At 43.0% G+C, this 16169-nt stretch overlaps 1 protein-coding gene across 3 annotated transcripts; it reads left to right on the top strand.

Annotated features, from left to right (window-relative positions):
- The first annotated feature begins 2743 nt into the window (after positions 1-2743).
- On the top strand, positions 2744-11846 carry LOC119170546 (peroxisomal trans-2-enoyl-CoA reductase). Of its 3 annotated transcripts, XM_037421736.2 has the most exons (9): positions 2744-3014; positions 3268-3404; positions 4313-4478; positions 6882-6963; positions 7041-7137; positions 8220-8321; positions 9158-9272; positions 11318-11407; positions 11510-11846. In XM_037421736.2, the coding sequence occupies exons 1-8, from the start codon at positions 2885-2887 to the stop codon at positions 11383-11385; spliced, it is 897 nt and encodes a 298-aa protein (XP_037277633.1). In that variant the 5' UTR covers positions 2744-2884; the 3' UTR covers positions 11386-11407; positions 11510-11846. The 3 variants fall into 3 exon arrangements, with proteins under 3 accessions (XP_037277633.1, XP_037277632.1, XP_075743268.1); XM_037421735.2 differs by having other exon boundaries at positions 11318-11846; XM_075887153.1 differs by lacking the exon at positions 2744-3014 and adding an exon at positions 3042-3145 and having other exon boundaries at positions 11318-11846.
- Positions 11847-16169: the final 4323 nt, after the last annotated feature.

Genomic DNA, 16169 nt, shown 5'->3' on the forward strand with positions numbered 1-16169 from the left:
TTTTTTAATGTGTGGCAGTGACCTATAAAAGAGATACACGCAACATCGATAGCATAATGATGTGAAAGTGGTAATATTAAAAAAAAAGTTTTATTCACTACGCGCGGGTGCAAGCTTCTCTATTTCTTCGGAGTTCACGTTCAGGTGAGTCAAAGCAAAAGGGGTTGCATGGAAGGTGTGCGTTAAGCACACATCAGCCACTATGTCAAACGTGTATGTATGTGCCATTATATGTACTAGGTTCCTTATGTAGTGGACGTTCAGCGCCTGAATTGAACCGTAAGTGATAACACCAATGTCCGATAGATCGGTCAGTCATCAAAATAGAGGTAGACATTCTGTGAATTGTGTAGTGGCGCCACGCCACCTTTATACGAGAGGGGGAGGGGCAGAACTTATTTGGCATTATTTGCAATGTATCTATTTCCCTGTACATCCCATGTGTAAAGCTTTTGCAGACAGACAGGCAATGAACTTTACTATGGTCCCAAGGGAAGCAATAAACATTTTTGATCGAGTGATTGATTGGTTGAAATATTGATCGAGAAAAGGAATGATTTAATTAAAGTGTCATCGATATATCCGCCACACTAAGACAAATATAAACTGGGACATGCAATGACTTCAGCTCAAATATACACCTTTAAGGAAAAAAAAATAGTACTAGTACCAATGCAGACTTGCCACCAAAGGGCTTGTGGGGTTAGAATAAATTAAGCGATCAGAAAATCGACTGGCTTTGAAGTATACTCCTAAAGCAGGATGGGTGGGGCACCCGTTCAGATCAGAGAACCACCGAGCAAATACTATTTTTAGGAAGATTCAGGAGTATTTACTCATAAAAAGAAACGAAAGAGTGTTGTTTTGTGGATGTAATAACAATTCAAAAGGAAAGAACCGTCGTTGAAAACTAAAGAGCGCAGAAAAGGACTTCCAAAGTTAAAGACGCCGAAAGCTGATCTAATTTGAAAGTATGTGAATAGCCCGGGGGAGTTAGGTGGGCGGATCAGATTAGGAAGTTCGCGTGTATAAAATGGCAGTAACAAGCACATGACCATTTGACTGGTGGATCATAGGAAAGGCCTTTGTCCTGCAGTGGACGTAGTCAGGCTGCTGCTGATGATGAAGAGATATTTAGAAAAAAAAAGTAGCATAGAGCTATACTTGCAAGACTAATTTATGTCAGCAATGCCATATAGCTTGGTATATTAAAATAACTTTGTTGAGAGACCGTGCAAGTTTCAGTGACTCCACTTATGACAGTTACGGCAACACATTTTTTATTTGGTCACTATAGGGTGCCTCGATGCCAGCTTTTCTTTTTACGAAGGAACGTTGTCATCGAGTCTAACGCCTGCAGTATCTAGGAGAGTTGAACGAGGGGCTTTACCCAAATGGTTGGATGGATGCTATAAGCATCCAATTAACAGGGTGGTGGCATGTGTGCCACGAGGCTTCCAAGTTATTATAAAAGGAAAAAGAAAAAAATTACCGACCCATAAGAGTCTCTCCTTCGGCACAGGGATGGGGTGTAGCCCTGTGGGGAATGAAATATAGCGGAAAGCTCAAGAGAAGATACCAGAGAACATTTACCAGGTATGACAAAGAGGTAAGCAAAAGGTATCCTTTTTCGTAAAAAAACAATGGGAAATTGAAGTGTTCGGAAATGTCAAGTAAAGCCTTCTATCGTCTGGGTGCTCGAATAGGACATTGCATAGTCGACATTCGAATATCTTCAAACACTTTTCTAATATAATTCAATATAACCAGCACCGAGGGAAGAACCACAAAAGAGCAAAGCGTTGGAACGAGGTAAAAAGAATTGCTTGGTTGGATAGCAAGGAATCCTTTTTCTTGTCTTATTATTGTATTTTAAAGGGGCACACCATTAAAACTTTTACGAAAGCGAGGGTGTCCTCAATCCACTACCATCGTTATGAGATCCATGATGATATTGAGTTGTTGACACATGACCATAGTAACCTTTGTAGAACAGGTCAGCCATGGGCCATGAAACAAGTTCGATTTAAGAACTTGTAGCAAAGTGTCCCGTTGAATACTGAAATATTTATTGTACTTAACCTGAAATTAGTTGCTTCTAAAAACCACACACACAGTAGTTAGGTAGCGCTCTTTATCATCACATTCACTGCGCAAAAGTCAGTTTTTGAAACAACGCACCGCTATTAATTGGGAGTTTTCGAACTTTTGGGGCCCCCACAGAAATAGCGTCAAGCTCACTGCGCATGCGCGAAAGCCAAACCGCGTTTGGGTTTTGGGTTGGGGACGCTATTTCTTGAATTTAGCGGGATCCACAACCTGCCCCAAAAGCTTTGCCGCAGCCAAACGTGATGACACCCACTGAAGTGACGTGACCAAGAATTGGGTGAGTATCCAAAGCGCTGCAGACCCTATTGGAAACCTCTTCGCTCCTGCTTGTCCCAAAGCGTGCATACGCGAAAAGCATTTGGGCCCCAAAAGTTCGAAACTACCTAATATTATCATTGAGTTCCCGTTTGTCAAATGGCAACATTGTTAAAGAGCGAAAACGAAACCAACGCAGAAGAGCTCGACAGTGGAAGCAACCAAGTAAAGATTTGAAGACTGGTGATGTACGAACTGTTTGTAAAACAAAACACGTAAGGCAGCACGCCCATAAAACCAGTGATTGATTTTTTGTGCAGAATTCGAATCTTCCGTTTCATCACCCACCGTTACAAAAAAGGAGAGTAACCATCGTCATCACCATCAACAGCAAAACAAAACATCAGCTGTTTATTACTTCCGCGTGTGTTGGTCAGTTCGTGCAGCGAGTTTAAACAGTTGTATTAGTTCACATGCCTACTATAGTCAGATAGAGAACAGCGAGAGCCAGAACTTTACAATGGCGAGCAGCGGCGTGCTCAGAATGAGCAGCATTTTCAGACCGAATCTTTTCAAAGGCAAAGTGGCTATCGTCACGGGTGGAGCTACGGGAATCGGAAAAGCGATTGCAGAGGAACTTCTTTATTTGGGTGAAGTGAAAAACAGACATATTATTCTGCAAGATTCGTAGTGCTCTGTCTCAAGGCAAAAGAACAGTGTCACTGCTTATACGCTGTGCTGTAGCACTTGCCGCTTCCACCCACGAAGAAAATGCGGCAAGGTTCTGTTTGGCGTCTCGTAAATGCGGCAGTCACGAGATATGTTACCGGTTTCGCTTTCGCGCTCAAATTTAAATTTTGCTGTGACAAGCCTTGACGGAACTGTGTTCGCTCTCAATTTCAGGATGTTCGGTGACCATCGCTTCGAGAAACGAAGACAACTTGAAGAACGCCGTCAGAGACTTTCAAGAAAGGCTACTGCCGGAGGAGGAAAAAGATCGTGCAACGTTTGTACCCTGCAACGTCCGCAAGGAGGAACAGGCAGGTCACCTTTCACTTTGCCAATGTTCTCGGAAGAAAGTGTATCTTGAAACCTAACAGTGCATCACTCCTAATAGCAAGAAAAAAAAAAAAAAACAATGTGCTAAACCGTACGCTAAAGGTGTTAATGAAGCTGCAGACGCAACTCCACTGCCGTGAAAGTGCGTTGCAGATGGGAACTAACGCGGAGGCAGAATTCTACAAAATTTTATTTATATGTGAAAACAAAGCGGCAGAGTTCGGAGTGAAGTGCGAGACTCCACAGGTGGTAGGAACACAGAGATACCGGGCAAACTACGATTCTAGTTCTGCGGAAGAGTACTGCAGGCGAGCCTTGTTTCATTTCATGCATAAATTCCGTGAAAGCTTCCCTCAAAAGGCACTTTGTAAACCATCCCAAACACTGCAAAGTTTGCAATTTGTGTTTCCAAAGCTCGCATCTGAAGGCAAATTTGAATCTGTGCAGCCGGCTTTCGATTTTTACCTGAGAGGTATGACAACAGCTCGTATCCCTAACTGGTGAATGGCATCTAGAAAACTAAATGGCAAGCCATGCAACAGGACAAACTTCCTTGCTTGGCGACGGACACTTTAGCTGAATGCGACAAAGCCCTCTTCCCAAACATTCACGCACTCCTCAAGATATTGGCATGGCTGCCAGTCAGTACAGCGGCTACAGAACGCAGCTTCTCGACACTCAAAAGAGGGAAAACTCATTTGAAGAACCAAACAACTGAGGAGCGGTTTGATGGTCTGGCCTTAATGTCTCAACTTGTTTGAACGTTCGTGCCTCGCATACCTTTATAATTACCAGGCATAGCTGTTTGATGGGGCTGGGCTAAGATATCAACGTGCAAGAATTTGATTAATTGGCTGTTCAAGGTGCCACTGGGGTGCATCTTTTGCAGGTGAAAACGCTTATTAAGCAGACACTGGACAAACATGGCCGCCTCGACTTTCTCGTCAACAACGGAGGTGGTCAGTTCGTATCGTCAGCCGAGAGTATTTCACTGAAGGGCTGGAATGCTGTTGTCGAGACTAACCTGACCGGAACGTTTCTCATGTGCCGAGAAGGTGAGCGAAAGCTGGGAGCTATGTCAAAACAAACAGCATTGACAGGAGATGCAGGCCACAAAGAGATTCAGTTTATTTAATGTTGGCTTGAAAGCAGAGGCGTCAAATCGAAATTCCAGTAGTACATCAGAGAAAACCTCTGTGTACGACATCTGCATAACCTTAGCTATGCATGACAACTAGTGACATTGGGACATCACTTATGGCTGGCCACCTTTAGACTAGTGGTGAATGTGAATGATTGTGAATTCAAAGTTTGGAAATTGTCAGTGCAAAAAATGTGCTTGTAATCACAGCAAAAAACCATAGGCAGTTGAAATTTATATAGAGCTCTTAATTATGGCGTCTTACAGCCCCTTTGCTGCTTTTGGGTGAAAAGCACTATCAGTCAATTGTGCAAGCCAGAATACTATATAAGTTGGATGCGGGAATCGCAGAGTGATTTTATGAAGCAATAATCTCTCTCAGGCTTTATGTCTGTGCTGCAGCCTTAAAGGGCCACTCACCAGGCCCCATACCGAATTTTAGTTAGATAGTGGAAGTTGTTGGATGTCTGATGAGGAACGTTTTCCCACAAAAATTTCTTGAATCTGTTCATTACAAGCGGAGAAAACAGATTTTTTTTAAGCGGCACGAAACGAGGGTGAGAGGAGGCGAGCTCGAAACCCTTGCCGCTCTTCCGCGTAGCCTTCGCAAGCAAATCTCTTCCCCACCCTCTCCAGCATCCGACCATGAGGTGACGTGCGCATGACGTGCCCAAACAAGTCCAACCCCCGAGCACGCGAGCAGCGTTGCTTTGCTGACCAGCGTTATTTTGTGGTCTTCTGCCTGTTTCTGCGGGATTGTTTGAAAACGCTGGCTTAGACGCGTTAGAGTAGATGAACAGAATGAGTGCGCGAACGCGTAGGAGCGTTCCACGGCGGTCGTCTGCTCAATGCGCTGACCGCGGGGACCCGAACACATGCGAAACACTGGCACATTTACCCCGCATCTCGTAGCATTTCACAGGAAAAAAATGTAAGAAAAACGCGCACAGTTTTTTATTGCATCTCATTATTTATTTCAAGTTTTATTCATCTCTTAAAGCAACAAATACATAAACTACGCATGTTGTGTTAAATAATTTTTGCCATCTCACGTGGTATACTGTTGACAACGTCAGAGCAGAGTCGTCTACGTAGAGGACCAATGTCACCGCATTGCCGTGTACGTAGGGCCATTCCAACGCCCACGTCATGCCCTCATTCTCTACGCGTGTGCCGGCAGAGGGGAGGGGGAGCAGCGTTCATCTTGAAATTTGACCCATTTCCGCGGCGCGTAGCGTTGCAAATTTTGGCAGACGTGATCATGAACGGCTCATCTACGCAATGCGCTTGTCAGCTCAAATATGTCAAACCTGGTGAGTGGCCCTTTAACAAAAGCTTTATTCGGCAAACATATACATGGCTGTTGCAACTTTTTGCCTAGAGATGCTCTTATGCATGGGTGATTCCACGAGAGATCGACACGGGTCCAAAAGTTGATATTTTAGATTTCATTGAGTATTTTATATTTTGTGCACCTCTCACCAGGTAGCCCGAAAGTCAACTTCGTTTTATGATTAACAGCATAACTTACGAGAAAAAAAATATCAAACTTCACCAACACAGAAGCAGCAATTTCGTCACTTGTCATTTTCGAAAATTGCAGATGCTATAAAAAGACAAATATTTTTGTTTCAAGGAAGATATTTTTTACCTGAAATGCATGTCCAATGAAGAATGAATTCATACGGTTTCAAGTTTGTAGACTTAAAAAAAATAGCTTTTAAAAATGTCAAATTTTGCAACAGTTTAAAATAAGTTACGTGTTCCCCATTTTTTTTCTCCGAAAGTATTGCAAGCAGCGTTTTCAAACTTGACATGTTTTAAGGATATAGTGTGTTCATTAGGTACATAAATTATTGCTGTCGTAGGGCAAATGTAAATTTTTATATATTGCCTCAAAGTTCTCATATCATAGTGGCAAAAGTGTACTACACTGAAATTTGAATAATAAAAAAACCCCATCTTCCATTTTCTTAAAATCTCAGTAAATAGACAACCGAAGGCCATCATACAGTATTATAGAAAAACATGTTGCATTATTTTGTTTTAAGCGACAATATTCGTGGCACAAATCAGAGCTTTTCGAGAATGCGCTGATAAGTTGAGAAATCTAGAAATCAAAACAGAAAAGCGGCAATGAGCTTCAAACGCGAGTAAACGTGACCGCATTTGGTGAAGAAAGGCTGTTTCAGCAGATAGGAGTAACTATTTTGAACACGATATTCTACAGTAGCTGAATTCACTCTTATACGTAGAGCACTGAGACTTCTAATATCTGGTGCACGGTTGACAATGAGCTCACTGGGATACTTTTCAGCTTACCAGCAGTGGATGGAGCAACACGGTGGAGCCATCGTGAACATCACGATGGAAAACTCTAAAGGATTTCCCACGTTTTCGTAAGCAGACCTTCAGGGCAGCACTTGTTGCCTCTGCTTTGAACAAAAAAAAAAAAAAAAAGTATGCTTTTTGACAGGCACTCGGGAGCGGCCAGAGCTGGTGTGGAAAACCTGACCCGCACGTTGTCGATCGAATGGGCTGCGAGTGGAGTCAGGGTCAATGCAATCAAGCCGGTGAGAACGTAGAGGCTCTGGCTTTTCGAAAAATATTGCGCGTCTAGTCGCAAAATTCAAAAGGTTTTTAATCGTGATCTGCTTTAACCTAAAGTATGAACAAGTTATGGTTAAATGACTGCAAAATTTTCGTGTATAACGCTGTAAAGCGTGCTACGTTTTGATTTAGAAGCATGTGAAATTCGCTCATTTCATAGAAGTCTTAAAAATTCATTTGTTAAAATATTTGTCACTTTAATTGTGTTCTTTTATATTTTTTGTTTCAAATGACCTGTAGTTGTTCCTTATGCTACCTAGCTTTTTGGTACATATTTTTGGTATATTTTATTGTTTATTCACCACTGTTTGCTGACCTACGAACTGATCGACTATTTTTTTTTTTTTTTTTGTCAGGGGTCGTCTAACAGTCGTTACTTTGGTACCTCCAATTCTTCAGTCACAATAAAGAAAGTATGCATCACCACACATTAATCGGCCCTGCTTAGCAAATATTAAAGTTGGGAAACGTAAGCTGTAATTAACTTCCTGCTATATATAGTCATCTTTGAATTCACAACATTGCATAGTTCATGTTGTTGTGATGTCCAACACAGCACAAAACTCGTTTTCAGATTTTAGCAGTACCATTGGTTTTTATGGTGTTGCCGATTCGCCAGCAATGCTCACATGCAAAAAAGAAAAAAAAACACTACAAATAAAAATAAATATTAGAAAACAGGTTGAGAGTACATCATCAGCTGCAGCAATCACAGGATTGGAGCAAGTTAGGGTGGTGTCTACAGAGAGCAAGTCTGTAAAATTGAATGGTCTTCTAATACAACATAGTAAGTGCCAAGGCATTATATACATATAAGCCATGTTAGATAAGCCTAGACACTCACTAGGTATTTATTTGTTAAAAATCTCTATCTTACCAAGAACAGTGGACTTTACATGATTGCGTGAAATCAGTGCAAAACACTAAATTGTGCCAGCGCTTGGTCTATTGTGGCAGTGAGGCGAATGTGAATGCTCTAACATTTGATTCACATAATGTATGCAGCTTTAATCATTTTTGTTGTCGTTTTTTTTTTCCACAACAGGGTATTATTTTTTCAGAAACTGCCGCAAAGAATTACGAGGGCGACTTGTTTGAACTAGTTCGGCCACGACTACCCGCCAAACGACCGGGCACGACCCAAGAGGTCTGTACCAAGCACTCCATTGTGGATGGATTTGTTCTTTGCCATCTTTTCAAGCATGGTCAGAAAAAAAAAAAGTTAATAAGTTGACTTGTCTTCTTTTTAACGTCAGTTTCCTTTAGGAAAAGTAAACTGCATAAGCATTGGGGGCTGTAGGACACTTTCAATACCACTTTGCCGTGCCTCTAACAAACTTTCTCGTTTTGTGGTTAGGCATGGCATGTTAAAAGCATGTAATGGCAGTAGAGTGAATGACAAATACAGCCTAGTAACATGCAAAGCTGCATGTTACTTGGCTATTAGAGGTCTATGGTTACCAGCTCCATGTATTCACTAGCATTGCCTCACAAGTGTTTACTGGTAGTCCTCCATAACTAACTTAGCCAAACTGAACTTTTGTGACAGTTTGGTGTATGTGCAGTACAGTTGTCATAGTGGTTGCTGTGGACTTGCATCGGCAAGTCTTATCAGATGTTTTGCATTGTTTCACACTTTAATATATTCAGCAGCTTGAGGGCCGCAATAGGCCTTTTCAGGAGAAAGGTATTGATTTAAAGATGGCAAGCTTCTACTCATATTAAGCAAATGCACTTTGGAACATTTGCTTGCTTCATACAGACTGAATGCGTGCTTGACCAAATAGCAGTGGCTAATGAATAAAAAGTGCATGTTTATTGTAATTAGTTATAAGCATAGTATTTTTTTCTAAGTGCACTTCACTGAGCTAATAAATTGTATATTTCTCCTTCCTGATGTATGGTGTAACCGCCGACCAACCTTTTCTAGTGATGCTCAGTTAGTCTCATGCAATCCAATGTCTTTTTTTTTTTTTCGGAAAGGTGTCATCAGCAGTTTGCTTCTTGCTGTCACCAGGAGCATCCTATGTGTCCGGAGCCACGCTAAGCGTGGATGCAGCAAGCTCGTTCTATCCAGCTGTCTCATTTGAAATTCCAGGTGAGCAGATTGCACTGCATTCTTATATTTCACACTTTGGAATAAGCGATGATTGGACTGCTACTAATTGTTTGCCAATAATCATTTGCCAAGAATTAGTGTTGTCGCACTACAGTTGGCCATAAGTTGCCAACATCACAGGGCACTGGTCCATCTTTGGCTAGCAACAAAGGTTGACAATAATGGTACGGTTCATGCATTATTGGATGTACACTCATACCTCATTATAACAAAGTTGAATTTTAAACGAAAATAAGTTCATTATATTTGAAAATATGTTATTAAAGTTTATTTATAACAATGTTTATTGGAAAATTATTTTTAATTTACTTCATTATAAGCGATGGTTCATTATATCGGGTTTCGTTAAGTCAATGTTTGAGTGTAGTATCCGAACTCGCAACAAAGCCGATGTTGATTCGTGGGGGTCAAGCTGAAAGAGCTGTGCAAGAACGCAAATACACAAAATAAATGTGGCATGGTTGTTATCGAAACTTGCAAGTTTGCTTATACAATGTTCATTCCAGCATTATACTAAATGTCTAAAACAAAGCACAGCTGCTAATTAAAGTGGGTAAGATATGCAGCCCCAAGGGGAAAAATATAGCATTTATTAGTGTAATACCTACCACATCAAAAAGCATTGATTGTGCACAGTAATGAATGGATAGGAGTGGACTTACAAAATGCCAGCTTTACATCTAGATGCTATACTGTTAACACTGAATAGAACATGCAGCAAATGGTGCCGCATCTTCAGGCACACAATCTCAATTGGGTCTCAGTGTACTAAGAGATGTGTACCCTGTGCATTGATGTAGTGAGGCTCCTCCTTCGCACATATGATGCAGAAATGACATCTTCAAAAGCACAGCTAAATGTAAAATAAAATATACATTGCTAAGTGTTGGAATACTTGTGGATGCTTCCCACACTTTGCCAGGGATCACGGTGCAAGAATACTTTAGGTGAGCGAACGCAAAGCGAGCGCTTGGCGAGGAAAAACCGATTATGTTCTCGTTTGTGGCGTGCCGATAAATGGCTCGCCGGACTGAGGACCGTAGTGGGTTGCTGGCAAATTCCGCAAATCACGTCCGGCACGTGGGCGACAGTTTCCAAATCTGAGAAAACCGGATAATTGCGTGATATCAACCGCGCGAAACGCATAGGGTGGTGCCGTGAAAGAGGTGGTGATAGGGGAAGAGATTGACGGTGCGGCGAGGGTGTTGTGGCGATAAGGGAACACCGCTACTTTTTTATATCATGGGGCTTTCCTACACTGACAAGAGGTGAGGGGAAGCCGGGGCAAATTTTGTAGTGCCATCTCCCAGGCTCCTAGCGAAGCAGAACATTATCGGGCAGGAGGTAGTCCTGGCGTTCACTCGCCTAAAGTATTTTTGCACCGTGCCAGGAATCCAGTTAGTTTCTTTTATATGGAAGCATGAAATCCCTGCATGTAATTGATAGACTAAGGATAAATATATTTGCAAAGTAATTCTATGAAACAAGTGCCTTAAATATAGGCCCCCTTCAAGTATTAAACATTTTTCTAAGATTCTTTGTGCAGGACAGTTATCCTTTATTAATATATTTCCTTTCACTTCAGGTATGATGCTGTTTCATTACTTTTCACAGTGAAACACAGCTCTGAGTATGCCTCTAATGTGCATTTATTTGGAATGATGTGGTGTTTGACTGCCATGTGCTTGCTCAACTCTAATTACTGTACTGCTGAAGAACTGTTCAAAATGATAAGTGTGCAGAATCCCACAAAGAATCGGTGAATCAAATGGCCAACTGGCACGATGAAATACAGAAGAAGTTTAGGCGACCTTAAAGACAACTCGCCAGGTTTTTCTTTGTTTACCTGCTTTTAACTAGCCAAGAACGGCATAATTTTAAGCAGTTGTGTGAAAATGGCGCAATAGGAATACTATGTGTTCTTCGATCGCAGATCCAGTTTTTGTGTTTTATTATTTTTGTTTTGACTGCTACGAGATGGCACGAAATGTACTAGAGATGTCCTTTAATCTGTTTTTTTCCAGAACATGACCGATGGCCTAAGCATGACAGCTGCTCAGAGGATGACACGGAAGTGCCGTCGAAGTTGTAGCAATCTTTCCACCGCCATTTTGGTATATTCCACGACATTGGTTTCATACACTCCAGTTCAATGTTTAAGACTGGGTAGGTTTGAGGTACGCATGGATGAGCAACGAAGGCCTTCTTGCTTGTAGAAGTCCCTAAGGACGCTGGCCGTGAGCTTGGACAGCTGCAAACAAGCATGTAGTGATACTGCATGGTCGATACCGGATGCATACTAAACTCAAAAGGACTACAAATTATAAATGTAGGTTATAAACCTGCAAATTGTACGGTCCAATCACATTCTGAAGTGTCTACCTTCTACACACACGTTATGGGCTCACTCAACCACTAGCTTTTTACTTTGATTCTTTGTGCACATTAAGCTAGATAGAACAACATTGTGCTCGGTTGTACATAATGTGCAAACTTCGACAAAATGTACAAAAGTGTAATAAACATTGCACTATTTTCTGATGGTCTTTTTTACATGCTGCATGACTTCTCACACAGTTTGTGTTCTCGATCGCAGTTAATTCAGCGCTCGTTTTTTGAACACGACAGTGTTGTAAGACACCACATGTGACCACTACTAAGACAGAGTACATACTTCTGCTTTGCACCTTAATTTCAGACAATGAGTAACTTGCGTCTTTCACAGCAATATTGAATTTTTTAAACAGAGCTAGCTTTGTGAATAGACTCTTGATACCACAGTTTTTGTTGCTTTTGCCAGGTAACTTTCTGACACCAAACGGCTGGCCTAGCATAGTCTAGGTTGTATTTCCATCAGCATGAACCTAATTTCACGGAAGAGCAAATTGTTGACATAGAAAGATAGCACACATACATATAGAACACATACATGTTCAGACATGCCAATTTTCCTGTTGAAACAAGCATAAACAATCTAATGAGCATGTTTTTAGTAGACATAACTATACAAAGCTAACAAAACCATAGAGCATTATCTGTAGTTTCCATGAAGCTGTGACATATATGAGATAAAGAAAAATTAAAGTGGACATCAAAATAACTCACTGCAAACAACCCACTACTTTCATGTTACACACATTAGTTATCTACAAAGCTTTTGCAATTTAAGTGGTCTTGCTAATATATGAGCATAGAAACCAAGTTTACTTGCAGCCTTCAAGTGACTACTTAATACTGGTGTGCCCACATATTTCAGTCGGGTGCCGAGCAACAGCTTCTGTGAGTAGACCGCCTGCCTTGACAGGCATGCGTAAATACTGATGCAGTGACAACCGTGTACCTTGCCACACTTGACCTCTTTATGGATGTCCACAATGCTGCTTTGATTTTTTCAGTGTGCTATTTGCCAGACTTTCTTCTCTGGTTCAAACAGTCGACGTCATGCTCTTTTTGTAGAATTATTATTTCCTTTCTTAGCATCTTTGCCATAAGGTGGCCCACAGAATGCACATCATTTAAATGCCAAGTGGTTAAAAATAACCTGGGGACCCCCACTCTAAGTGAATTATGGTTTGAGTGAATCATAAATGAATCATGGTTTTAGTATATAAAACCACACAATTTCAAGCTTAAGAAAGTTGTCGCATGAGACACTGTAACCTGTGAAGCTGCATATCTACAGTACTCATTAAACGAAACTGAAGGGACAAGAGAAGCGTGTTCCAGGTAACAGAAGTTCTGTTTACTGAGAGGAAGACCACATTGCTGCATTCAGCTATGAAACCAATCATATAAGATGCGATTGTTCACTTCAAGCAGCGGTTTTGTTTAATGGATTTCTACGGTACTCAGAGTCTATCGTATTGTGAGGGTCTGCCTATGTCCTGCAAACCTTACTATAGACCTGCCTACTGGCAGTATATGTGTTCTTGGCGGTGTAGATTTAAGTGCTGGAACCATGCCAGCCATAGAAAACCCACCCATTTTTATTGCAATAGCAACTATATATGGACACTCTCGGGGCAGATTTTTGCCGTGGCCGTCATGTTCCATATATATATATATATATATATATATATATATATATATATATATATATATATATACATATACACACACACACACACATACTTTCATACATAGATTGTTATGCCTGCGAGTCCACAGCGAACATCCATGCCTCTGAAAAAGGCAATCTGTGTCAAGGCCAGCCCGCGAGCCCGCCTGACGCGAACAACTCAACGGCATCATCACGCGGCGGTGCCTTTCTGCCGCGCACGCACAGTGAGTCACCTCAGCCGGCGAGCCCGTCGAAGCAATCGGCGCCTTCCTGTCTGGCGAGTCTGACGCAATGCGTGGCGACATCACTCGTCCTTAGGTGCAGCCACGTGCATCGCAGCGGCTCCAGATTCGATGAGAATGACGCGGCCCAGCGGCGACCTCATTGGAGCATTCTGACCTCACGACCAGCGGCGCTTCTGGTTGGACATTTGGTTACTCAAAGAATCCATCCGGTGCATATAAAAAAGCCCTGCGGCGCGTCGCGAGCAGTAGACATGTGTGTCAGAGAAGAGAGCTTGGCTCTTCGAGTCTCTAAGCTGTCGGCCCCAGTGCAGAATTTGTAACGCCTCTGTATATATGCTGTACATAAACCTTGTTTAACTCACCGTCGTCTCGTCCGCTCGTCTACCAGCTCTGCGCAGAAGCAGTCGCAAGCTGAGAAATCTACACTACCAAACGGCTGGTGACCTTCCCAGCGGAGTTTGAAGCAGTGGCGCCTTCGGGACCGTGTTGGCGTCGCCGTCTTTCGTAACAGTGGTTGGCAGCTGCGGGATCGGCCGCTGTCAGCGACATCGATGCGGTGAGTGCCTGACGTTTTCCCCTCAGTTCACCAGACTACTCTAGCTCAGGTTGTAGTAGTTTAGAGAAGGGCTGTGTGAAGCATTAGAGTGAGCTTTGATCGTTTCAAGCAAAGTCGAAGTGCTTTGAAACCAAAGTTAATGCGGAGGGGGTAAACACGGGAGTGTTAAAAATTGCTTGCGCGTCTTGCTAGTAGGCTTATAGGGGGTACGGCAAGTAGATTCTTAACAGGGGCAAACAGCAAGAGGCTAGTGTGAACGATGCAGAATTTTAAAGTGAAGGAACTCATCGAAATTTGTGAGGAACTCGGCATTACTTTGGGCCGTGCGAAACGAAAGCAAGCGATCCTTGAGATCATGAAGGATGAACGAGTGTCGGCTGAGGAAGTCGATGAGGCCTGGGCGGATATCAAAGCACGCCGCGAGGAGGCTGAAAGGCGAGAAGTAGAAGCTCGCAAACGTGAAGAAGATGAAAGGCAAGAAGTTCGCGAACGTGAAGAAGCTGAAAGGCGAGAACGCCGTGAGGAGGCTGAGAGACAGGAGCGCCTTGAGTTAAAATGAATAGAATTGGCAATCCTACAGTGTTCGCAGGTGCCTAGCGTAGCTTCTGCGACAGTTCAGGTCAGCGGTTATAGAATTCGGGACCAACTGCCACCATTCATAGTAGGCAAGGACATGGCGAAGTATCTCGTCAAGTTTGAACACGTCTGTGAGCGAAATGCTTTGGAGTGGTCTCTTTGGGCGCAGAACCTGTTAGCTCTTCTTCCCGGCGAAGTGTCCGACGCGATAGCTTGCTTGTCAAAGGAAGCATTTGAGAGCTATGACGAGGTTAAGGAAGTGCTCTTAACACGTTATAAGTTGTCACCCGAGGCTTTCAGGCAAAAGTTCCGGTATGCTAAGAAGGGGAATGAGTCGCACGTTGACTTCGCGTTTCGTCTTAAAGCCGATTTAATTGAATGGCTCAAGTGCGAAGGTGTTTATGACGACCGCGATAAAGTGGTAGAATGCATTGCATTGGAGCAATTCTACCGCTGCATCGAGGAGGATGTCAAGCTTTGGCTGCAGGATAAACTTGGTGAAGTACAGCTAAACAAGGCAGCAGAGTTAGCTGAGGAGTATTATACTTGCCGAAAGTTGCATAGCAGGGCAGTGCGCGTTGAAAAGGATGAAAGGAAAGAGGGCTTTTCAAAGAAACCTGATCAACGGAAACCCGCTCCGCACCGTAATTTCAAGAAGGAACCGTCTCTTACGAAGGGCACTGTAGGGGAAGGGCAAACGGAAGCGGAGAAATCGAGTGAGGTTCCTAAACAAAGCACTGATACCACACGGGCGTTTGAATCACGGAAGCCGCTAATCTGCTACAACTGCAAAAAGGAAGGGCACATCGCGATAAACTGTAAGCAAAAGTTTGCTTTTGCAACAATCCGAGAATCGGAAAAGAACACGTGGTTGTTAGAGCTGTATCCCCAAGAAATTAGTGTGAATGGGAAAACGTGTCGAGCACTTCGAGACTCAGCGGCAACCATGGACATTGTCCATCCTTCATTGGTGTCTCCGGATGACTTTACAGGAGAATGCACGTGGATGAGGCAAGTCGCCGAAGAGCAGAGTGCTTGCTTACCAATCGCTACGGTTGTTATTGAAGGCTGGTTCGGTAAGCTTCGCACCAAAGCGGCTGTGTCTGCCGCGCTTCCCGATCGTTTTCCTTATCTTTTCTCTAACAACTCAGAGCAGCTTCTCAAAGAGCAGGGTAAATCGTTCTTCCCCAACTTAGCGTGCATGGCCCTCACGCGATCGCAAGCGCGGAAGCTTTCGCAGGAGCTTGATCTTGTTCAATGTGGTGAAACAAGTTCAAAAGCAGCAGATCTGTGCGGCAAGTCGCCGGAATTTCTGAGAGGAAATTCTCCGTGTGAGCCATGTGAGCAATCACTCGAGTGGCCCGTCGCTGAAGCGACCGACGCGGTTTCCGTAGCAGGGGGAGACGACATGGCGCCATTGAGTCAGAGCGAGAGGGGTG

The sequence above is a fragment of the Rhipicephalus microplus genome, chromosome 2 (genome assembly GCF_043290135.1).
Source record: "Rhipicephalus microplus isolate Deutch F79 chromosome 2, USDA_Rmic, whole genome shotgun sequence".
In the NCBI taxonomy this organism is placed as follows: domain Eukaryota; kingdom Metazoa; phylum Arthropoda; class Arachnida; order Ixodida; family Ixodidae; genus Rhipicephalus; species Rhipicephalus microplus.